Raw genomic sequence first — 25657 nt, 5'->3', positions numbered from 1 at the left:
AGACAGTGGAGCTTCATCCATGGGGACCAACATATACTGTAGCATTATGTGGAGCTCATCATATACTGTTTCAAACATTATATGGGACCAATGATTCTGTATGGAGAAATAGATGGGCCTCGTCATGAGATGTAAAAAGTGAAGTATTTTTCATTGTACTATACCGCTATTTCTCTGCCGTATCGGAGCATGATGAGTTGTGGTATGTGTTAAAGGGGCGCTCTTTCGCTCAGGGCACATGAAAACCTGGAGTCAGCCCTACCCCCCCACAACTTTAGCCAAATAACCCCCATTTTTCAGTGCGTAACTTGTATTATGAAGTTAATTAAGGTTGACCAGCTTAAGTAAGAAGAATTGATGCTTTTGGCATTCAAATGAGCACTGTAGGTGTGTTTCCTGTCCTCCTCTCATATTACATTTTTAACACATTTACATTTTTACTCGAATAATTTTTATTATGACAACATTTTTACATAAAACATTTTTATTATATTGAATAAAAGAATCGTTTTAATATATATATATATATATATATGTAAATTCATTATCCATTATTTTCTTCTTTTCTTCTTTTTCTTTTTCTCTTTCGTCTGCCTATTTGGGATGATGGTTTGAGCTGTGATTTACTGCTCCCTTCCCCCCTTTTTTATAGTTCTAGCACAGGTCTATCCTTTTATATATTCATTTCAAATTTTCTCATTCTTCTTTTTATGACCTGCAAATAAATATTTTAAGAGAATTTATTAAGGTGGAAACAATACAGTTTTAAACATTTTTTGTACATTTTTTTGTTACTGATGACCTTTGACATTCTTTCCCTGTAACATGTGACCTTTGGCGCCAATATTTGAAATTTGTATGTATAAAACTGGGAGCCACTCTGTCTGTACATGTCATCCCCTGAGGAAGAAGTTTGAGACTTCGAAACGCGTTGGGAAAATAAAAGTATACAAGTACACAATCTGGAAAGGAGTCGTTTTGTCTAGCAGCGCACGTTTAAATCCGAAAATTGTTTCTTTGATATCTCCTCTCACTGCCGACTTTTATTCCCCATTGACTTACATTGGGTTTCGTGTTTCGGGACGACCCCCGACTTTTCCTTATAATCGGCCGATCTTGCTCGACCCGACTTTTGGAAAAGTCGGGTTTCACGAAACGAAACTCGACCATAAAAAACCAAAAGTCGCTCAACTCTAGTCAAGAACAGTGAGCAGAGAGTGGTCACTGTTACTTTTTGCTGTCAGAAAGTTGTTGGTCACTTTGAGTGCAGTTCCTGTTGAATGTAGGGGGCGGAAGCCAGACTGTGAAGGGTCTAGGAGGGAGTGAGTGGAGAGGTAATGGGTAAGGTGGGAGTAGACCAGGCACTCCGAGAGTTTAGAGATTAAGGGAAGATTGGAGACTGGTCTGTAGTTTTTTGTGCAGGATAGGTCGAGAGTGGGTTTCTTCAATAATGGAGTAATGACAGAGTGTTTGAAGGAGGAGGGGAAAATGTCCGAGGAGAGGGATAGATTAAAGATTGTAGCTAGGTGAGTTGTGATGAGTGGAGAGAGAGACTGGAGGAGATGTGAGGGAATGAGGTCAGAAGTGCATGTAGTTGGATGAGAAGAAGAGAGGAGCTTGGAAACTTCTTCTTCTGTGATGGGATCGAATGTGGAGAGTGAGCCAGGGGAAATGCAGGGAAGGATGGGAGTCACTGCCCCTGGGGGCTGGGAGCGGATTTCCTGACGGATATTATCTATTTTCTCTATGAAGTGGGAGGCCAGGTCGTCAGCACAAATGTCTGTGATAGGGGCTTGTGCTTTCGGCCTGAGGACGAGTGAAATGAGGTTTGCCATGTGAGTCAGGGCTGTTTTACTCTATGCTTGGCGGTTCTGAGGGTGGGGGGAGCTACTTGGTCAAGGGAGCTTCTAAGAGTGTCGTTGTAGTGATATACAGCCAGATCAGGACAGGAAAAAGAGAAGATTGGGGACAATGAGTGTAGGGAGTCTGCAAGTGTATGAGGGTTAATGGCTTGTAGATTTCTGAATGTGTGGAAGGTAGTGCTGGGGTGGACGAGGATTTGTGAGCATGAAGGAGAGAATGTTGTGGTCAGAGGGGAAGCGGTGAGTTATCTAGGTAAGAGATTGAACAGAGCCAACAAAGACCAGGTCAAGGGTGTTACTGTCTTTGTGTTTTATAGAGGCCTATGGATCTTTGGATTAACCCCTTCACCCCCAAGGGTGGTTTGCACGTTCATGACCGGGCCAATTTTTACAATTCTGACCACTGTACCTTTATGAGGTCATAACTCTGGAACGCTTCCATGGATCCCGGTGATTCCGACACTGTTTTCTCGTGACATATTGTACTTCATGTTAGTGGTAAAATTTCATTCAAATAACTTGCGTTTATTTGTGAAAAAAACGGAAATTTGGCAAAAATTTTGAAAATTTCGCAATTTTCCAACTTTGAATTTTTATGCCCTTAAGTCACAGAGATACGGCACACAAAAAACTTGATAACTAACATTTCCCACATGTTTACTTTACATCAGCACAATTTTGGAACCAAAATTTTTTTTTGTTAGGAAGTTATAAGGGTTAAAAGTTGACCAGCGATTTCTCATTTTTACAGCACCATTTAATTTTTAGGACCACATCACATTTGAAGCCACTTTAAGGGGTCTATATGATAGAAAATACCCAAAAGTCCAAAAGTGACACATTCTAAAAACTGCACCCCTTAAGGTGCTCAAAACCACATTCAAGAAGTTTATGAACCCTTTAGGTGCGTCACAGGAATTTTTTTGAATATTTAAAAAAAAAATGAACATTTAACTTTTTTTTCACAAAAAAAATACTTCAGGTTCAATTTTTTTTATTTTACCAAGGGTAACAGGAGAAATTGGACTGCAAAAGTTATTGTGCAATTTGTCCTGAGTACGCTGATACCTGATTTGTGGGGGGGAACGACTGTTTCGGCGCATGGCAGAGCTCAGAATGGAAGGAGCGCCGTTTGACTTTTTCAATGCAAAATTGGCTGGAATTCAGATCAGACGCCATGTCACGTTTGGAGAGTCCCTGATGTACCTAAACAGTGGAAACCCCCTACAAGTGACCCCATTTTGGAAACTAGACCCCCAAGGAACTTATCTAGATATGTGGTGAGAACTTTGAACCCACAAGGGCTTTACAGAAGTTTAAAACGTACAGCGGTACAATTAAAAAATCATATTTTTTCCACAAAAATGATCTTTTCACCCCAATTTTTATTTTCCTAAGGGTAACAGGACCCTATAAGTTATTGTGTAATTTGTCCTGAGTACGCTGATACCCCACATGTGGGGGTAAACCACTATTTGGGCGCATGGCATAGCTTGGAAGGGAAGCAGCGCCATTTGACGATTTGGCTGGAATTGAGATCAGACACCATGTTGCGATTGGAAAACCCCTGATGTACCAAAACAGTGGAAACCCCCCACAAATGACACCATTTTGGAAACTAGACCCCCTAAGGAACTTATCTAGATGTGTGGTGAGAACTTTGAACCCCCAAGGGCTTCACAGAAGTTTATAACATAAAGCCGTACAATTAAAAAATTCGTATTTTTTCCACAAAAATGATCTTTTCATCCTCAATTCTTATTTTTCCAAGGGTAACAGCACCCTAAAAGTTATTGTGCAATTTGTCCTGAGTACGCTGATACCCCACATGTGGGGGTAAACCACTATTTGGGCACATGGCAGAGCTCGGAAGGGAAGCAGCGCCATTTGACGTTTTTGGCTGGAATTGAGATCGGACACCATGTCGCGATTGGAAAACCCCTGATGTACCTAAACAGTGGAAAGCCCCCACGAATGACACCATTTTGTAAACTAGACCCCCCAAGGAACTTATCTAGATGTGTGGTGAGCACTTTGAACCCCCCAGTGCTTCACAGAAGTTTATAACGCCCGGGCGTGAAAATAAAAAATTCGTATTTTTTCCACAAACATGATCTTTTAGTCACCATTTTTTTATTTTCCCAAGGGTAACAGGAGAAATTGAACCCCAAAATTGTTGTCCAATTTGTCCTGAGTACGCTGACACCCCATATGTGGGAGAAATCTACTGTATGGACACACGTCAGGGCTCGGAAGGGAAGTAGTGACGTTTTGGAATGCAGACATTGATGGAATGGTCTGCGGGTGTCATGTTGCCTTTGGAGAGCCCCTAATGTACCTAAACAGTGGAAACCCCCCACAAATGACCCCATTTTGAAAACTAGACCCCCTAAGGAACTTATCTAGATGTGAGGTGAGCACTTTGAACCCCCAAGGGCTTCACAGAAGTTTATAATGCCAGGGCATGAAAATAAAAAAATCGTATTTTTTCCACAAACATGATCAATTAGTCCCCAATTTTTTATTTTCCCAAGGGTAACAGGAGAAATTGAACACCAAAAGTTGTTGTCCAATTTGTCCTGAGTATGCTGACGCCCCACATGTGGGAGAAAACTACTGTATGGACACACGTCGGGGCTCGGAAGGGAAGCAGTGACGTTTTGGAATGCAGACTTTGAGGGAATGTTCTGCGGGTGTCATGTTGCCTTTGGAGAGCCCCTAATGTACCTAAACAGTGGAAACCCCCCACAAATGACCCCATTTTGGAAATGAGACCCCCTAAGGAACTTATCTAGATGTGTGGTGAGCACTTTGAACCACCAAGGGCTTCACAGAAGTTTATAATGCCCGGGCATGAAAATAAAAAAATCGTATTTTTTCCACAAACATGATCAATTAGTCCCCAATTTTTTCATTTTCCCAAGGGTAACAGGAGAAATTGGACCCCAAAAGTTGTTGTCCAATTTGTCGTGAGTACGCTGACACCCCATATGTGGGAGAAAACTACTGTATGGACACACGTCGGGGCTCGGAAGGGAAGCAGTGACGTTTTGGAATGCAGACTCTGATGGAATGGTCTGCGGGTGTCATGTGCGTTTGGAGAGCCCCTGATGTACCTAAACTATTGAAACTCCCCACAAGTGACCTCATTTTGGACACTAGACCCCCCACGGAACTTATCTAGATGTGTGGTGAGCACTTTGAACCCCCAAGTGCTTCACAGAAGTTTATAACGCTCGGACGTGAAAATAAAAAAATCATTTTTTTCCACAAAAATGATATTTTTGCCCCCAATTTTTTATTTTCCTAAGGGTAACAGGAGAAATTGGACCCCAAAAATTGTTTTGCAATTTGTCCTGAGTAGGCTGATACCCAACATGTGGGGGTAAAACACTGTTTGGGTGCATGGCAGAGCTTGGAAGGGAAGGAGCACCATTTGACTTTTTCAACTCAGAATTGGCTGGAATTGAGATCAGACGCAATGTTGCATTTGGAGAGCACCTGATGTGCCCAAACAGTGGAAACCCCCAATTCTAACTCCAACCCGAACCTCAACACACCCCTAACCCTAATCTCAGCCCTAACCCAAACCCTAACCCTAGCCCTAACCCTAACCCTAACCCTGGCCCTAACCCTAGCCCTAACCCTAACCCTAGCCCTAACCCTAGCCCTAATGGAAAAATGGAAATAAATACATTTTTTTTATTTTATTATTTTTCCCTAACTAAGGGGGTGATAATGGGGGTTTGATTTACTATTTATGGCGGTTTTTATGTTTGGCAGCTGTCGCACGCTAAAAGACGCTTTTTATTGTAAAAATAGTTTTTGCATCACCACATATTGAGAGCTATAATTTTTCCGTATTTTGACCTACCGAGTCATGTGAGGTCTTATTTTTTGCGGGACGAGTTGACATTTTTATTGGTACCATTTTCAGGCACATGACTTTTTTGACCGCTTTTTATTCTGATTTTTGGACGCAGAATGAACAAAAACCAGAGTTTCATGAATTTCTTTTGGGGGAGTGCGTTTACACCGTTACGCGTGCGGTAAAATTGATAAAGCGGTTTTATTCTTCGGGTCAGTACGGTTACAGCGATACCTCATTTAGGTCGTTTTTTTATGTTTTGTCGGTTTTATGCAATGAAAACTATTTTAGATAAAAAATAATTATTTTTGCATCGCTTTAATCTGCGAGCTATAACTTTTTTATTTTTTCGCTGATGATGCTGTGTTGTGGCTTGTTTTTTGCGGAACAAGATGACGTTTTCAGCGGTACCATGGATATTTATATGCGTCTTTTTGATCGCGCGTTATTACACTTTTTGTTTGGCGGTATGATAATAAATCATTATTTTTTGCTTCGTTTTTTATTTTTATTTTTTAAGGGGTTTGCTAAAGGGGTTAACTAATGGGACAGTTTTATAGGGCGGGTCGTTACGGACGCGATGATACATAATATGTGTACTTTTTTTTTTTTTTTATTTCCAAAAAATGGATTTATTTGGGGGAATATTTTTTTTTTTTCTAATTTATTTGGCGATTTTTTTTAAATTATTTTAACACTATTTTTAATTTTTTTTTTAACTTTATTAAATAGTCCCAGGTGGGACATCACTGTCCTGTGACAGATTGCTGATCTGTCACATCACAGATCACTGTGACAGATCAGCAATCTGTCACAGGCATTGAAGAAGACTTCCTCTTGCCTGCGCTTTGCAGGCACTGAGGAAGCCAGCTTCCTGCAGGCCCCCGAAGGCCCCCGTCGCCATCTTGGATTCGGGGTCCTGCAGGAAAGGAGCCCCCCGCAGCAGCGCTGCACATTGCGCTGCCGTGGGGGGCTCAGGGAAGCGCGGAGGGAGCCCCCTCCCTGCCGATGCTTCCCTTTAACCCCCGGTACACCGCGATCGTGTTTGATCGCGGTGTGCAAGGGGTTAACGTGTCGGGGGCGGTCCGTGACCGCCCCTGACACATTGTGCCGGGTGTCAGCTGTGATAATCAGCTGACACCCGGCCGCGATCAGCGGCGCTCACCACGTGGGCGCCGCTGATCGCGGTAGACGTAGTATCCCGTCCATGGGCATAGGGGCCCGGGTCCCATGGACGGGATAGTACGTCTCATGTCAGAAAGGGGTTAAAAACTGTTTTTAAAGTCAGGTCCCTTACTTTATGCTGTTAATAAAAGAAGATTTTTTGTGGCCTGTGGATCTAACTTTTTGCAACTGAAAAATTATACTTTTTTAATGTGCCTTAGGTCTGCAGACAGGTTCATATCTCAATCACAAAATGACAATGTGGGATACAGCAGGCTGTTTCACATTTAGCAACAGAAAAAATTATAACTTTTTTTCTTAATGTACAATAGGTCTGCAGACAGTTTTATATCACCACAGCACTAAATGACAAGGTGGGATACAGCAGGCTGTATAATATTTTTTCACTAGCTACATGTGAATTGGAATGCTATACTTATGCATGGAGCACAATAGAAGCAGTGAACAACACGTGCCCTGCTGGCTTTGTCTGTCGACCTCAGTAATGTCCAAAAAAGAAAAAAAAAAATGCTGGAAGGTAAATTTTACAGCCTCAATGGACAGTAGCTCACTACACTATCTGACTATATACAACTGCCTAACTAACTAGCTAAAATCTAGCTGTTAACAGTGGCAGCATCAGGAGCAGCTTCTCTGTGCTGTTACAGAGTCACAATGGCTCTAGAACAAGATGTCCGCTATTTATATGGAGAGGGACATTTGATTTCAGCAGCCAATTTCACAAACCGTAGTGTCAGGACATTGTGGGTGTTTCCTGCGCCCTGATTGGCTAGCTGCAATGTGCACACATAAAGTTAAAAAAAAAAAATTACTGTTTACAAGAACGCCGCGCCTCTGAGCTCAGCAAACCCCCTCCCCTCATCAAACATGTGCCAAACGCTCATGTCTTATGAGGAAAGGTTGCAGGATTTGGGAATGTTTAGTTTGCAAAAGAGAAGACTGAGAGGAGACTTAATAGCTGTCTACAAATATCTAAAGGGCTGTCACATTGTAGAAGCATCAACTTTATTCTCATTTGCACAAGGAAAGACTAGAAGCAATGGGATGAAGCTGAATGGGAGGAGACACAGATTAGATATTAGAAAAAACTTTTTGACAGTTAGAGTGATCAATGAGTGGAACAGGCTGCCACGAGAAGTGGTGAGTTCTCCTTCAATGGAAGTCTTCAAACAGAGGCTGGACAGACATCTAACTGGGATGATTTAGCGAATCCTGCTTTGAGCAGGGGGTTGGACCAGATGGCCCAGGAGGTCCCTTCCAACTCTACGATTCTATGATTCTATGATACACCACCATTATCATTGCTAAAGTACTAAAAATACTTTTGTGGCAATGCAAATATTTCCCTGCACTTTTAACGAATGTTACCGATTTTATAACATTTTGCTCGGGTTTCCGCTCATGAACCCAAATGTGCCATATTCGTGCCGAATTTATGTTTGGCGATCGTTTTCTGAACAAATTTGCTCATCACTACTCAGCACCCTAAAATAGCACCTATAGAAGTCTGCTGTCTTTTTGTATGCCTTTGATTTTATTCAGAGGCATAGAAATATAGGTTTATTTATTTGGACTAATATGTTCAGTCTAAAATAGCACTCATCTCTGCACAGTTTTTCTCCTTTTAATATATTGCAGTCGTCACTCTACATGGCACTGTATACTTACAATTGCTATATCTGTCTTTCTACCCAGTTAATTTTTCTCTCTATGTAGAGACAGGAAGTCTCTTGTCCCTGCTTTTATCATTCCTCTGTTCAACTCCTGACCCAGCTGCTCCTTCCTCCCCCTGCCATAGACCTTTGCAATGACTGATGATGACTTCTGCAGATAAAATTGACCCCCTGCTTCTACATAGAGCTTAGAAGGATTCAGCTACTCAGTTTTTAATCATTGATGTCATAGACCTAATGGAAAAGGGAAGAATTATCTGAGTAGAAAAGAAAAATGAGCAATTGTAAATACACAGTGCTAAATAATATGATGAGTGCAATATATTAAGAGGATAAAAATATTGATGGGAAGAGGAAGACGAGGAGGAAGAGTGCTTCTTTAAAAAGTTTTTCATCTTTGAAAGAAAACCTTTTCCCATAGGCTCAGTTATCTTTAAAAAGAACCAGACTGGTCTTCACTTTCCCTCTCGGAATCCTGCACTGTGTCCCCACCACTGCCCTTGATTCACTGTAACGGTGACACTGTGTGGACAGTGCTGCAGCCAATCACAAAGCTCCACGATTCTGTCATCATCATGGCTGCGTCATTTTGGGGGTAATTTTGCCTAATGGTATTGTACCATCGGGTATTGTACCAGAGTGCTACTTACCGTAACCAGCTCCAACAATAATGCACCATGTTAGTGCAATATTTGAAAGCTTTTTCTTGTACCCATCTCTCCCTATAAATGCATTCTATGGAAGGACCTGGAATAACTCTCAAAGTGGTGATTACATTCATTGCCTGTAATCATCTGAACAGGAATCCAACCATGAGAATGAGTCAGGGCAGAACATAATGTCCCTGAAAATATGTGTGAAGGGGGTTGAGCGGTGTCTATTGTTACAGATATATTCTCAGTAATTACACACAAAGAAACATTGTGTAATCCAATATTCCAACTTTTAATATTTTTTAATTTTTTTCTGATCTGTGTCAAAAGGTTCCATAACAGGGGCTATTAGTAGGTTCACTGCTCATCGCACCTTTAATTTGGGTATACATAAGGGATGTGCTACCGTGGGGATGAACGATCCTACTATTATTAGCAGCAACCTGCTATTTTGTCAATTAGTGCACATTACAGGCAATTTGCCTGTTTATTAGGACCCTCGGGCAGTAAAATAGGTATGTGGAGGGAATACATTTCATGTATCTGGTATGGCATTAATTAATTATATGGCGGAAAAAATGAAACAAATAGGTTCTTAATGTTTTATGAATAGAAATATTATTACCTTTGTAACATTTTTGCATTTGCTAATGATGACAGCAGTGGAAGCAATGAGTTATCCTCTTTGATCACATTGAGTATAGTAATAATAATAACTGGTCAATATCTCAGATATCACAATCAGTGCACAAATCCCATCATACACGTAACACACATTAGTAACACAGCATCCAGCAGGCATTATAATCTTCCTAGAACTTGCTCACAACTAATGAGGCAATAAAATTGATGCTTGAAATAAAGTGTTTTCCCAGGAATGCTCCTGCTGATAACAGGCACATAGCCCAGCATAGGCTGCTGGCACATGTCTCTGTTGGCCGCTAGGGGCGCACGTCACTGTGGATGTGCTCTATAAGAGAAGAGCTTCACTGTGGAATGCGAAACTTGTGCTGTGGAGCCAGGGAGAGGACTGACTACTACTGATCCTGCCATCCTGCATTGCTTCCTTCTGCAGTTCTTCCTTTGCTGGAAGAAGTTGTGGTTTCTTGGGAAAACAAGTGAGGGACTTTGCTCTAGTTCTCTTTATGCAGTTGTGACCAGGAGCATTTATAAGGAACTTCTATCTAGAAGGGGTCAGCATTGCATCCTGTCTCTGCACAGAAGGTAGAATGAGCCAAGACATCCAGGAGGCATCTTCCCAAACTACCTACATGGTAACTTGTGCCCCTGCTAATCCCTCATGGAATATATCACACCCTAAGTGATCTTCTCAGTGTGCCACCATGACCAGACACATGTGGTTCTCATTGCCATATGCTTCTAAGCCATTCAGGAGAACTGACTTGGTGAACTCTTCGGACCTTTTTTCTGCATTTTATGGGTTTCCTAACATCTCTTCACTTTTTAATGGAGGACTAAATATTGATGACATTGGAGACTTTGAGAACAACACCAAGTATGAAGCGGAGTCTCAGAGCTCCACAGTGAAAGCCCTGCTGATAGTCGCCTACTCTGTCATCTTCATCATCTCTCTCTTTGGGAATATTCTGGTTTGCCATGTCGTCATTAAGAACAAAAGAATGCAATCGGCCACCAGCTTGTTCATTGTTAACCTGGCAGTAGCTGATATAATGATCACCCTCCTCAACACCCCCTTCACCTTGGTGAGACATGGCAAGCTTATAAGTATTATTCTGTGTGAAGGGTTTCTGTATGCAAAACTACAAACAGGTAGCACAGCAGCCTCAGTGTGCAGGGGCAACACAGCAGCCTCAGTGTGCAGGGGGTAACACAGCAGCCTCAGTGTGCAGGGGCAACACAGCAGCCTCAGTTTACAGGGGGTAACACAGCAGCCTCAGTGTGCAGGGGCAACACAGCAGCCTCAGTGTGCAGGGGGTAACACAGCAGCCTCAGTGTGCAGGGGCAACACAGCAGCCTCAGTGTGCAGGGGCAACACAGCAGCCTCAGTGTGCAGGGGCAACACAGCAGCCTCAGTGTGCAGGGGGTAACACAGCAGCCTCAGTGTGCAGGGGCAACACAGCAGCCTCAGTGTGCAGGGGCAACACAGCAGCCTCAGTTTACAGGGGGTAACACAGCAGCCTCAGTGTGCAGGGGCAACACAGCAGCCTCAGTTTACAGGGGGTAACACAGCAGCCTCAGTGTGCAGGGGCAACACAGCAGCCTCAGTTTACAGGGGGGTAACACAGCAGCCTCAGTGTACAGGGGGTAGCACAGTAGCCTCAGTGTACAGGGGGTAACACAGCAGCCTCAGTTTACAGGGGGTAACAGCAGCCTCAGTGTACAGGGGGTAACACAGCAGCCTCAGTGTACAGGGGGTAACACAGCAACCTCAGTTTACATGGGGTAACACTACAGCCTCAGTGTACAGGGGGAAACACTGCAGCCTCACTGTACATGGGGTAACACAGCAGCCTCAGTGTACATGGGGTAACACAGCAGCGTCAGTGTACAGGGGGAAACACTGCAGCCTCAGTGTACAGGGGGTAGCACAGTAGCCTCAGTGTACAGGGGTAACACAGCAGCCTCAGTTTACAGGGGGTAACAGCAGCCTCAGTTTACAGGGGGTAACACAGCAGCCTCAGTGTACAGGGGGTAACACAGCAACCTCAGTTTACATGGGGTAACACTACAGCCTCAGTGTACAGGGGGAAACACTGCAGCCTCACTGTACATGGGGTAACACAGCAGCCTCAGTGTACATGGGGTAACACAGCAGCGTCAGTGTACAGGGGGAAACACTGCAGCCTCAGTGTACAGGGGGTAACACAGCAGCCTCAGTTTACAGGGGGTAACACAGCAGCCTCAGTGTACAGGGGGTAACACAGCAACCTCAGTGTACAGGGGGTAACACAGCAGCCTCACTGCACAGGGGGTAACACTACAGCCTCAGTGTACAGGGGGAAACACAGCAACCTCAGTGTACAGGGGGTAACACAGCAGCCTCAGTGTGCAGGGGCAACACAGCAGCCTCAGTGTACAGGGGGTAACACAGCAGCCTCAGTGTACAGGGGGTAACACAGCAGCCTCAGTGTACAGGGGGTAACACAGCAGCCTCAGTTTACAGGGGGTAACACAGCAGCCTCAGTGTACAGGGGGTAACACAGCAACCTCAGTGTACAGGGGGTAACACAGCAGCCTCAGTGTACAGGGGGTAACAGCAGCCTCAGTTTACAGGGGGTAACACAGCAGCCTCAGTGTACAGGGGGTAACACAGCAACCTCAGTGTACAGGGGGTAACACAGCAGCCTCACTGCACAGGGGGTAACACTACAGCCTCAGTGTACAGGGGGAAACACTGCAGCCTCACTGTACATGGAGTAACACAGCAGCCTCAGTGTGCAGGGGCAACACAGCAGCCTCAGTGTACAGGGGTAACACAGCAGCCTCAGTGTACAGGGGGCAACACAGCAGCCTCAGTGTACAGGGGGTAACACAGCAGCCTCAGTGTACAGGGGATAACACAGCAGCCTCACTGCACAGGGGGTAACACTACAGCCTCAGTGTACAGGGGGAAACACTGCAGCCTCACTGTACATGGGGTAACACAGTAGCCTCAGTGTGCAGGGGCAACACAGCAGCCTCAGTGTACAGGGGGTAGCACAGTAGCCTCAGTGTACAGGGGTAACACAGCAGCCTCAGTGTACAGGGGGTAACACAGCAACCTCAGTTTACAGGGGGTAACACAGCAGCCTCAGTGTACAGGGGGTAGCACAGTAGCCTCAGTGTACAGGGGTAACACAGCAGCCTCAGTGTACAGGGGGTAACACAGCAACCTCAGTTTACAGGGGGTAACACAGCAGCCTCAGTGTACAGGGGGTAACACAGCAGCCTCAGTTTACAGGGGGTGGTAACACTACAGCCTCAGTGTACAGGGGGAAACACTGCAGCCTCACTGTACATGGAGTAACACAGCAGCCTCAGTGTGCAGGGGCAACACAGTAGCCTCAGTGTACAGGGGTAACACAGCAGCCTCAGTGTACAGGGGGCAACACAGCAGCCTCAGTGTACAGGGGGTAACACAGCAGCCTCAGTGTACAGGGGATAACACAGCAGCCTCACTGCACAGGGGGTAACACTACAGCCTCAGTGTACAGGGGGAAACACTGCAGCCTCACTGTACATGGGGTAACACAGTAGCCTCAGTGTGCAGGGGCAACACAGCAGCCTCAGTGTACAGGGGGTAGCACAGTAGCCTCAGTGTACAGGGGTAACACAGCAGCCTCAGTGTACAGGGGGTAACACAGCAACCTCAGTTTACAGGGGGTAACACAGCAGCCTCAGTGTACAGGGGGTAGCACAGTAGCCTCAGTGTACAGGGGTAACACAGCAGCCTCAGTGTACAGGGGGTAACACAGCAACCTCAGTTTACAGGGGGTAACACAGCAGCCTCAGTGTACAGGGGGTAACACAGCAGCCTCAGTTTACAGGGGGTGGTAACACTACAGCCTCAGTGTACAGGGGGAAACACTGCAGCCTCACTGTACATGGGGTAACACAGCAGCCTCAGTGTACATGGGGTAACACAGCAGCGTCAGTGTACAGGGGGAAACACTGCAGCCTCAGTGTACAGGGGGTAACACAGCAGCCTCAGTTTACAGGGGGTAACACAGCAGCCTCAGTGTACAGGGGGTAACACAGCAACCTCAGTGTACAGGGGGTAACACAGCAGCCTCACTGCACAGGGGGTAACACTACAGCCTCAGTGTACAGGGGGAAACACTGCAGCCTCACTGTACATGGAGTAACACAGCAGCCTCAGTGTGCAGGGGCAACACAGCAGCCTCAGTGTACAGGGGGTAACACAGCAGCCTCAGTGTACAGGGGATAACACAGCAGCCTCACTGCACAGGGGGTAACACTACAGCCTCAGTGTACAGGGGGAAACACTGCAGCCTCACTGTACATGGGGTAACACAGTAGCCTCAGTGTGCAGGGGCAACACAGCAGCCTCAGTGCACAGGGGGTAACACAGCAGCCTCAGTGTACAGGGGGTAACACAGCAGCCTCAGTGTACAGGGGATAACACAGCAGCCTCACTGCACAGGGGGTAACACTACAGCCTCAGTGTACAGGGGGAAACACTGCAGCCTCACTGTACATGGGGTAACACAGTAGCCTCAGTGTACAGGGGTAACACAGCAGCCTCAGTGCACAGGGGGTAACACAGCAACCTCAGTTTACAGGGGGTAACACAGCAGCCTCAGTGTACAGGGGGTAGCACAGTAGCCTCAGTGTACAGGGGTAACACAGCAGCCTCAGTGTACAGGGGGTAACACAGCAACCTCAGTTTACAGGGGGTAACACAGCAGCCTCAGTGTACAGGGGGTAACACAGCAGCCTCAGTTTACAGGGGGTGGTAACACTACAGCCTCAGTGTACAGGGGGAAACACTGCAGCCTCACTGTACATGGGGTAACACAGCAGCCTCAGTGTACATGGGGTAACACAGCAGCGTCAGTGTACAGGGGGAAACACTGCAGCCTCAGTGTACAGGGGGTAACACAGCAGCCTCAGTTTACAGGGGGTAACACAGCAGCCTCAGTGTACAGGGGGTAACACAGCAACCTCAGTGTACAGGGGGTAACACAGCAGCCTCACTGCACAGGGGGTAACACTACAGCCTCAGTGTACAGGGGGAAACACTGCAGCCTCACTGTACATGGAGTAACACAGCAGCCTCAGTGTGCAGGGGCAACACAGCAGCCTCAGTGTACAGGGGGTAACACAGCAGCCTCAGTGTACAGGGGATAACACAGCAGCCTCACTGCACAGGGGGTAACACTACAGCCTCAGTGTACAGGGGGAAACACTGCAGCCTCACTGTACATGGGGTAACACAGTAGCCTCAGTGTGCAGGGGCAACACAGCAGCCTCAGTGTACAGGGGGTAGCACAGTAGCCTCAGTGTACAGGGGTAACACAGCAGCCTCAGTGTACAGGGGGTAACACAGCAACCTCAGTTTACAGGGGGTAACACAGCAGCCTCAGTGTACAGGGGGTAGCACAGTAGCCTCAGTGTACAGGGGTAACACAGCAGCCTCAGTGTACAGGGGGTAACACAGCAACCTCAGTTTACAGGGGGTAACACAGCAGCCTCAGTGTACAGGGGGTAACACAGCAGCCTCACTGCACAGGGGGTAACACTACAGCCTCAGTGTACAGGGGGAAACACTGCAGCCTCACTGTACATGGGGTAACACAGCAGCCTCAGTGTACATGGGGTAACACAGCAGCGTCAGTGTACAGGGGGAAACACTGCAGCCTCAGTGTACAGGGGGTAACACAGCAGCCTCAGTTTACAGGGGGTAACAGCAGCCTCAGTTTACAGGGGGTAACACAGCAGCCTCAGTGTACAGGGGGTAACACAGCAACCTCAGTTTACAGGGGGTAACACAGCAGCCTCAGTGTACAGGGGGAAACACTGCAGCCTCACTGTACATGGGGTAACACAGCAGCCTCAGTGTACATGGGGTAACACAGCAGCGTCAGTGTACAGGGGGAAACACTGCAGCCTCAGTGTACAGGGGGTAACACAGCAGCCTCAGTGTACAGGGGGTAACACAGCAACCTCAGTTTACAGGGGGTAACACTACAGCCTCAGTGTACAGGGGGAAACACTGCAGCCTCACTGTACATGGGGTAACACAGCAGCCTCAGTGTACATGGGGTAACACAGCAGCGTCAGTGTACAGGGGGAAACACTGCAGCCTCAGTGTACAGGGGGTAACACAGCAGCCTCAGTTTACAGGGGGTAACAGCAGCCTCAGTTTACAGGGGGTAACACAGCAGCCTCAGTGTACAGGGGGTAACACAGCAACCTCAGTTTACAGGGGGTAACACAGCAGCCTCAGTGCACAGGGGGTAACACTACAGCCTCAGTGTACAGGGGGTAACACAGCAGCCTCAGTTTACAGGGGGTAACAGCAGCCTCAGTTTACAGGGGGTAACACAGCAGCCTCAGTGTACAGGGGGTAACACAGCAACCTCAGTTTACAGGGGGTAACACAGCAGCCTCAGTGTACAGGGGGTAACACAGCAGCCTCAGTGCACAGGGGGTAACACTACAGCCTCAGTGTACAGGGGGTAACACAGCAGCCTCAGTTTACAGGGGGTAACAGCAGCCTCAGTTTACAGGGGGTAACACAGCAGCCTCAGTGTACAGGGGGTAACACAGCAACCTCAGTTTACAGGGGGTAACACAGCAGCCTCAGTGTACAGGGGGTAACACTACAGCCTCAGTGTACAGGGGGAAACACTGCAGCCTCACTGTACATGGAGTAACACAGCAGCCTCAGTGTGCAGGGGCAACACAGCAGCCTCAGTGTACAGGGGGTAACACAGCAGCCTCAGTGTACAGGGGATAACACAGCAGCCTCACTGCACAGGGGGTAACACTACAGCCTCAGTGTACAGGGGGAAACACTGCAGCCTCACTGTACATGGGGTAACACAGTAGCCTCAGTGTGCAGGGGCAACACAGCAGCCTCAGTGTACAGGGGGTAGCACAGTAGCCTCAGTGTACAGGGGTAACACAGCAGCCTCAGTGTACAGGGGGTAACACAGCAACCTCAGTTTACAGGGGGTAACACAGCAGCCTCAGTGTACAGGGGGTAGCACAGTAGCCTCAGTGTACAGGGGTAACACAGCAGCCTCAGTGTACAGGGGGTAACACAGCAACCTCAGTTTACAGGGGGTAACACAGCAGCCTCAGTGTACAGGGGGTAACACAGCAGCCTCACTGCACAGGGGGTAACAGTACAGCCTCAGTGTACAGGGGGAAACACTGCAGCCTCAGTGTACAGGGGGTAACACAGCAACCTCAGTTTACAGGGGGTAACACAGCAGCCTCAGTGTACAGGGGGTAACACAGCAGCCTCAGTGCACAGGGGGTAACACTACAGCCTCAGTGTACAGGGGGTAACACAGCAGCCTCAGTTTACAGGGGGTAACAGCAGCCTCAGTTTACAGGGGGTAACACAGCAGCCTCAGTGTACAGGGGGTAACACAGCAACCTCAGTTTACAGGGGGTAACACAGCAGCCTCAGTGTACAGGGGGTAACACAGCAGCCTCAGTGCACAGGGGGTAACACTACAGCCTCAGTGTACAGGGGGAAACACTGCAGCCTCACTGTACATGGGGTAACACAGCAGCCTCAGTGTACATGGGGTAACACAGCAGCGTCAGTGTACAGGGGGAAACACTGCAGCCTCAGTGTACAGGGGGTAACACAGCAGCCTCAGTTTACAGGGGGTAACAGCAGCCTCAGTTTACAGGGGGTAACACAGCAGCCTCAGTGTACAGGGGGTAACACAGCAACCTCAGTTTACAGGGGGTAACACAGCAGCCTCAGTGCACAGGGGGTAACACTACAGCCTCAGTGTACAGGGGGTAACAGCAGCCTCAGTTTACAGGGGGTAACACAGCAGCCTCAGTGTACAGGGGGTAACACAGCAGCCTCAGTGCACAGGGGGTAACACTGCAGCCTCAGTGTACAGGGGGAAACACTGCAGCCTCACTGTACATGGGGTAACACAGCAGCCTCAGTGTACATGGGGTAACACAGCAGCCTCAGTGTACAGGGGGAAACACTGCAGCCTCAGTGTACAGGGGTAACACAGCAGCCTCACTGTACATGGGGTAACTCAGCAGCCTCAGTGTACAGGGGGTAACACAGCAGCCTCACTGTACATGGGGTAACACTGCAGCCTCACTGTATATGGGGTAACACAGCAGCCTCAATATACAGGTGGTAACACTGCAGCCTCACTGTACATGGGGTAACACAGCAGCCTCAGTGTACATGGGGTAACAAAGCAGCCTCAGTGTACAGGGCGTAACACAGCAGCCTCACTGTACATGGGGTAACTCAGCAGCCTCAGTGTACAGGGGGTAGCACAGCAGCCTCAGTGTACAGGGGGTAACACTGCAGCCTCACTGGACATGGGGTAATACAGCAGCCTCAATATACAGGTGGTAACACTGCAGTCTCAGTGTACAGAGATTAATACAGCAGCCTCACTGTATATGCGGAAAAACAGCAACCCCAGTGTACATGGGGTAACACAGCAGCCTCAGTTTACAGGGGGTGGTAACACTGCAGCCTCAATGTACAGGGGTTAACACAGCAGCCTCACTGTATATGGGGTAAAACAGCAGCCTCAGTGTACAAGGGGTAAACACTGCAGTCTCAGTGTACAGGGGTAACACAGCAGCCTCACTGTACATGGGGTAACTCAGCAGCCTCAGTGTACAGGGGGTAACACAGCAGCCTCACTGTACATGGGGTAACACTGCAGCCTCACTGTATATGGGGTAACACAGCAGCCTCAGTGTACAGGGGGAAACACTGCAGCCTCAGTGTACAGGGGGAAACACAGCAGCCTCAATATACAGGTGGTAACACTGCAGCCTCAGTGTACAGGGGGTAACACAGCAACCTCAGTTTACAGGGGGTAACACAGCAGCCTCAGTGTACAGGGGGTAACACAGCAGCCTCAGTGCACAGGGGGTAACACTACAGCCTCAGTGTACAGGGGGAAACACTGCAGCCTCACTGTACATGGGGTAACACAGCAGCCTCAGTGTACAGGGGGAAACACTGCAGCCTCAGTGTACAGGGGTAACACAGCAGCCTCACTGTACATGGGGTAACTCAGCAGCCTCAGTGTACAGGGGGAAACACTGCAGCCTCACTGTACATGGGGTAACACTGCAGCCTCACTGTATATGGGGTAACACAGCAGCCTCACTGTACATGGGGTAACACTGCAGCCTCACTGTACATGGGGTAACTCAGCAGCCTCACTGTACATGGGGTAACACTGCAGCCTCACTGTATATGGGGTAACACAGCAGCCTCAATATACAGGTGGTAACACTGCAGCCTCACTGTACATGGGGTAACACAGCAGCCTCAATATACAGGTGGTAACACTGCAGCCTCACTGTACATGGGGTAACACAGCAGCCTCAGTGTACATGGGGTAACAAAGCAGCCTCAGTGTACAGGGCGTAACACAGCAGCCTCACTGTACATGGGGTAACACAGCAGCCTCAGTGTACAGGGGGAAACACTGCAGCCTCACTGTACATGGGGTAACACTGCAGCCTCACTGTATATGGGGTAACACAGCAGCCTCACTGTACATGGGGTAACACTGCAGCCTCACTGTACATGGGGTAACTCAGCAGCCTCACTGTACATGGGGTAACACTGCAGCCTCACTGTATATGGGGTAACACAGCAGCCTCAATATACAGGTGGTAACACTGCAGCCTCACTGTACATGGGGTAACACAGCAGCCTCAATATACAGGTGGTAACACTGCAGCCTCACTGTACATGGGGTAACACAGCAGCCTCAGTGTACATGGGGTAACAAAGCAGCCTCAGTGTACAGGGCGTAACACAGCAGCCTCACTGTACATGGGGTAACTCAGCAGCCTCAGTGTACAGAGGGTAGCACAGCAGCCTCAGTGTACAGGGGGTAACACAGCAGCCTCACTGGACATGGGGTAATACAGCAGCCTCAATATACAGGTGGTAACACTGCAGTCTCAGTGTACAGAGATTAATACAGCAGCCTCACTGTATATGCGGAAAAACAGCAACCTCAGTGTACATGGGGTAACACAGCAGCCTCAGTTTACAGGGGGCGGTAACACTGCAGCCTCAATGTACAGGGGTTAACACAGCAGCCTCACTGTATATGGGGTAAAACAGCAGCCTCAGTGTACAAGGGGTAACACTGCAGTCTCAGTGTACAGGGGGTGACACTGCAGCCTCAGTGTACAGGGGGTAACACAGCAGCCTCACTGTACATGGGGTAACTCAGCAGCCTCAGTGTACAGGGGGTAACACAGCAGCCTCACTGTACATGGGGTAACACAGCAGCCTCAGTGTACATGGGGTTAACACAGCAGCCTTAGTGTACAGGGGGAAACACTGCAGCCTCAGTGTACGGGGGGTAACACAGCAGCCTCAGTGTACAGGGGGTAACACAGCAGCCTCACTGTACATGGGGTAACACAGCAGCCTCAGTGTACATGGGGTTAACACAGCAGCCTTAGTGTACAGGGGGAAACACTGCAGCCTCAGTGTACGGGGGGTAACTCAGCAGCCTCAGTGTACAGGGGGTAACACAGCAGCCTCACTGTACATGGGGTAACACTGCAGCCTCACTGTATATGGGGTAACAGCAGCCTCAATATACAGGTGGTAACACTGCAGCCTCACTGTACATGGGGTAACACAGCAGCCTCAATATACAGGTGGTAACACTGCAGCCTCACTGTACATGGGGTAACACAGCAGCCTCAGTGTACATGGGGTAACAAAGCAGCCTCAGTGTACAGGGCGTAACACAGCAGCCTCACTGTACATGGGGTAACTCAGCAGCCTCAGTGTACAGGGGGTAGCACAGCAGCCTCAGTGTACAGGGGGTAACACTGCAGCCTCACTGGACATGGGGTAATACAGCAGCCTCAATATACAGGTGGTAACACTGCAGTCTCAGTGTACAGAGATTAATACAGCAGCCTCACTGTATATGCGGAAAAACAGCAACCTCAGTGTACATGGGGTAACACAGCAGCCTCAGTTTACAGGGGGTGGTAACACTGCAGCCTCAATGTACAGGGGTTAACACAGCAGCCTCACTGTATATGGGGTAAAACAGCAGCCTCAGTGTACAAGGGGTAACACTGCAGTCTCAGTGTACAGGGGGTGACACTGCAGCATCAGTGTACAGGGGGTAACACAGCAGCCTTAGTGTACAATGGGTAACACTGCAGCCTCAGTGTACAGAGGTTAACACAGCAGCCTCAATGTACAGGGGGTAACACAGCAGCATTAGTGTACAAGGGGGGTAACACAGCAGCCTCAGTGTATAGGGGGTAACACAGCAGCCTCAGTGTATAGGGGGTAACACAGCAGCCTCAGTGTATAGGGGGTAACACAGCAATCTCACTGTACATGGGGTAAAACAGCAGCCTCAGTGTACAGGGGGTAACACAGCAGCCTCAGTGTATAGGGGGTAACACAGCAGCCTCAGTGTATAGGGGGGTAAAACAGCAGCCTCAGTGTACAGGGGGTAACACAGCAGCCTCAGTGTATAGGGGGTAACACAGCAGCCTCAGTGTATAGGGGGGTAAAACAGCAGCCTCAGTGTACAGGGGGTAACACAGCAGCCTCAGTGTATAGGGGGTAACACAGCAGCCTCAGTGTATAGGGGGTAACACAGCAGCCTCAGTGTATAGGGGGTAACACAGCAGCCTCAGTGTACAGGGGGAAACACTGCAGCCTCAGTGTACAGGGGGTAACACAGCAGCCTCAGTTTACAGGGGGTAACAGCAGCCTCAGTTTACAGGGGGTAACACAGCAGCCTCAGTGTACAGGGGGTAACACAGCAACCTCAGTTTACAGGGGGTAACACAGCAGCCTCAGTGCACAGGGGGTAACACTACAGCCTCAGTGTACAGGGGGTAACACAGCAGCCTCAGTTTACAGGGGGTAACAGCAGCCTCAGTTTACAGGGGGTAACACAGCAGCCTCAGTGTACAGGGGGTAACACAGCAACCTCAGTTTACAGGGGGTAACACGGCAGCCTCAGTGTACAGGGGGTAACACAGCAGCCTCAGTTTACAGGGGGTAACACAGCAGCCTCAGTGTACAGGGGGTAACACAGCAACCTCAGTGTACAGGGGGTAACACAGCAGCCTCACTGCACAGGGGGTAACACTACAGCCTCAGTGTACAGGGGGAAACACTGCAGCCTCACTGTACATGGAGTAACACAGCAGCCTCAGTGTGCAGGGGCAACACAGTAGCCTCAGTGTACAGGGGTAACACAGCAGCCTCAGTGTACAGGGGGCAACACAGCAGCCTCAGTGTACAGGGGGTAACACAGCAGCCTCAGTGTACAGGGGATAACACAGCAGCCTCACTGCACAGGGGGTAACACTACAGCCTCAGTGTACAGGGGGAAACACTGCAGCCTCACTGTACATGGGGTAACACAGTAGCCTCAGTGTGCAGGGGCAACACAGCAGCCTCAGTGTACAGGGGGTAGCACAGTAGCCTCAGTGTACAGGGGTAACACAGCAGCCTCAGTGTACAGGGGGTAACACAGCAACCTCAGTTTACAGGGGGTAACACAGCAGCCTCAGTGTACAGGGGGTAGCACAGTAGCCTCAGTGTACAGGGGTAACACAGCAGCCTCAGTGTACAGGGGGTAACACAGCAACCTCAGTTTACAGGGGGTAACACAGCAGCCTCAGTGTACAGGGGGTAACACAGCAGCCTCAGTTTACAGGGGGTGGTAACACTACAGCCTCAGTGTACAGGGGGAAACACTGCAGCCTCACTGTACATGGGGTAACACAGCAGCCTCAGTGTACATGGGGTAACACAGCAGCGTCAGTGTACAGGGGGAAACACTGCAGCCTCAGTGTACAGGGGGTAACACAGCAGCCTCAGTTTACAGGGGGTAACACAGCAGCCTCAGTGTACAGGGGGTAACACAGCAACCTCAGTGTACAGGGGGTAACACAGCAGCCTCACTGCACAGGGGGTAACACTACAGCCTCAGTGTACAGGGGGAAACACTGCAGCCTCACTGTACATGGAGTAACACAGCAGCCTCAGTGTGCAGGGGCAACACAGCAGCCTCAGTGTACAGGGGGTAACACAGCAGCCTCAGTGTACAGGGGATAACACAGCAGCCTCACTGCACAGGGGGTAACACTACAGCCTCAGTGTACAGGGGGAAACACTGCAGCCTCACTGTACATGGGGTAACACAGTAGCCTCAGTGTGCAGGGGCAACACAGCAGCCTCAGTGTACAGGGGGTAGCACAGTAGCCTCAGTGTACAGGGGTAACACAGCAGCCTCAGTGTACAGGGGGTAACACAGCAACCTCAGTTTATAGGGGGTAACACAGCAGCCTCAGTGTACAGGGGGTAACACAGCAGCCTCAGTTTACAGGGGGTGGTAACACTACAGCCTCAGTGTACAGGGGGAAACACTGCAGCCTCACTGTACATGGGGTAACACAGCAGCCTCAGTGTACATGGGGTAACACAGCAGCGTCAGTGTACAGGGGGAAACACTGCAGCCTCAGTGTACAGGGGGTAACACAGCAGCCTCAGTGTACAGGGGGTAACACAGCAGCCTCAGTGTACAGGGGGTAACACAGCAACCTCAGTGTACAGGGGGTAACACAGCAGCCTCACTGCACAGGGGGTAACACTACAGCCTCAGTGTACAGGGGGAAACACTGCAGCCTCACTGTACATGGAGTAACACAGCAGCCTCAGTGTGCAGGGGCAACACAGCAGCCTCAGTGTACAGGGGGTAACACAGCAGCCTCAGTGTACAGGGGATAACACAGCAGCCTCACTGCACAGGGGGTAACACTACAGCCTCAGTGTACAGGGGGAAACACTGCAGCCTCACTGTACATGGGGTAACACAGTAGCCTCAGTGTGCAGGGGCAACACAGCAGCCTCAGTGTACAGGGGGTAGCACAGTAGCCTCAGTGTACAGGGGTAACACAGCAGCCTCAGTGTACAGGGGGTAACACAGCAACCTCAGTTTACAGGGGGTAACACAGCAGCCTCAGTGTACAGGGGGTAGCACAGTAGCCTCAGTGTACAGGGGTAACACAGCAGCCTCAGTGTACAGGGGGTAACACAGCAACCTCAGTTTACAGGGGGTAACACAGCAGCCTCAGTGTACAGGGGGTAACACAGCAGCCTCACTGCACAGGGGGTAACACTACAGCCTCAGTGTACAGGGGGAAACACTGCAGCCTCACTGTACATGGGGTAACACAGCAGCCTCAGTGTACATGGGGTAACACAGCAGCGTCAGTGTACAGGGGGAAACACTGCAGCCTCAGTGTACAGGGGGTAACACAGCAGCCTCAGTTTACAGGGGGTAACAGCAGCCTCAGTTTACAGGGGGTAACACAGCAGCCTCAGTGTACAGGGGGTAACACAGCAACCTCAGTTTACAGGGGGTAACACAGCAGCCTCAGTGTACAGGGGGAAACACTGCAGCCTCACTGTACATGGGGTAACACAGCAGCCTCAGTGTACATGGGGTAACACAGCAGCGTCAGTGTACAGGGGGAAACACTGCAGCCTCAGTGTACAGGGGGTAACACAGCAGCCTCAGTGTACAGGGGGTAACACAGCAACCTCAGTTTACAGGGGGTAACACTACAGCCTCAGTGTACAGGGGGAAACACTGCAGCCTCACTGTACATGGGGTAACACAGCAGCCTCAGTGTACATGGGGTAACACAGCAGCGTCAGTGTACAGGGGGAAACACTGCAGCCTCAGTGTACAGGGGGTAACACAGCAGCCTCAGTTTACAGGGGGTAACAGCAGCCTCAGTTTACAGGGGGTAACACAGCAGCCTCAGTGTACAGGGGGTAACACAGCAACCTCAGTTTACAGGGGGTAACACAGCAGCCTCAGTGCACAGGGGGTAACACTACAGCCTCAGTGTACAGGGGGTAACACAGCAGCCTCAGTTTACAGGGGGTAACAGCAGCCTCAGTTTACAGGGGGTAACACAGCAGCCTCAGTGTACAGGGGGTAACACAGCAACCTCAGTTTACAGGGGGTAACACAGCAGCCTCAGTGTACAGGGGGTAACACAGCAGCCTCAGTGCACAGGGGGTAACACTACAGCCTCAGTGTACAGGGGGTAACACAGCAGCCTCAGTTTACAGGGGGTAACAGCAGCCTCAGTTTACAGGGGGTAACACAGCAGCCTCAGTGTACAGGGGGTAACACAGCAACCTCAGTTTACAGGGGGTAACACAGCAGCCTCAGTGTACAGGGGGTAACACTACAGCCTCAGTGTACAGGGGGAAACACTGCAGCCTCACTGTACATGGAGTAACACAGCAGCCTCAGTGTGCAGGGGCAACACAGCAGCCTCAGTGTACAGGGGGTAACACAGCAGCCTCAGTGTACAGGGGATAACACAGCAGCCTCACTGCACAGGGGGTAACACTACAGCCTCAGTGTACAGGGGGAAACACTGCAGCCTCACTGTACATGGGGTAACACAGTAGCCTCAGTGTGCAGGGGCAACACAGCAGCCTCAGTGTACAGGGGGTAGCACAGTAGCCTCAGTGTACAGGGGTAACACAGCAGCCTCAGTGTACAGGGGGTAACACAGCAACCTCAGTTTACAGGGGGTAACACAGCAGCCTCAGTGTACAGGGGGTAGCACAGTAGCCTCAGTGTACAGGGGTAACACAGCAGCCTCAGTGTACAGGGGGTAACACAGCAACCTCAGTTTACAGGGGGTAACACA

The 25657-nt window shown here is 49.2% G+C and overlaps 1 protein-coding gene and 1 long non-coding RNA gene across 2 annotated transcripts in view; one reads left to right on the top strand and one right to left on the bottom strand.

The window, feature by feature from the left end:
* Window positions 1-518: 518 nt before the first annotated feature.
* The window catches only part of LOC141069018 (uncharacterized), a 176547-nt gene continuing 151408 nt past the window's right edge, over window positions 519-25657 (bottom strand). Inside the window, exon 3 of the long non-coding RNA XR_012226498.1 lies at window positions 519-715. This is a non-coding gene — a long non-coding RNA (uncharacterized lncRNA). The remainder of the gene's footprint in view (window positions 716-25657) is intronic.
* LOC141069002 (G-protein coupled receptor 83-like) overlaps window positions 10245-25657 on the top strand; it is a 237935-nt gene continuing 222522 nt past the window's right edge. The window contains exon 1 of the mRNA XM_073558348.1: window positions 10245-10965. Coding sequence (XP_073414449.1) covers window positions 10585-10965 — 381 coding nt within the window. The 5' untranslated portion in view covers window positions 10245-10584. The remainder of the gene's footprint in view (window positions 10966-25657) is intronic.

This window comes from Dendrobates tinctorius, unplaced genomic scaffold, assembly GCF_039654945.1.
Source record: "Dendrobates tinctorius isolate UK_male_01 unplaced genomic scaffold, ASM3965494v1 ptg000013l, whole genome shotgun sequence".
NCBI classification, from domain to species: Eukaryota; Metazoa; Chordata; class Amphibia; order Anura; family Dendrobatidae; genus Dendrobates; species Dendrobates tinctorius.
This window is presented reverse-complemented; position numbering and strand designations above follow the sequence as displayed.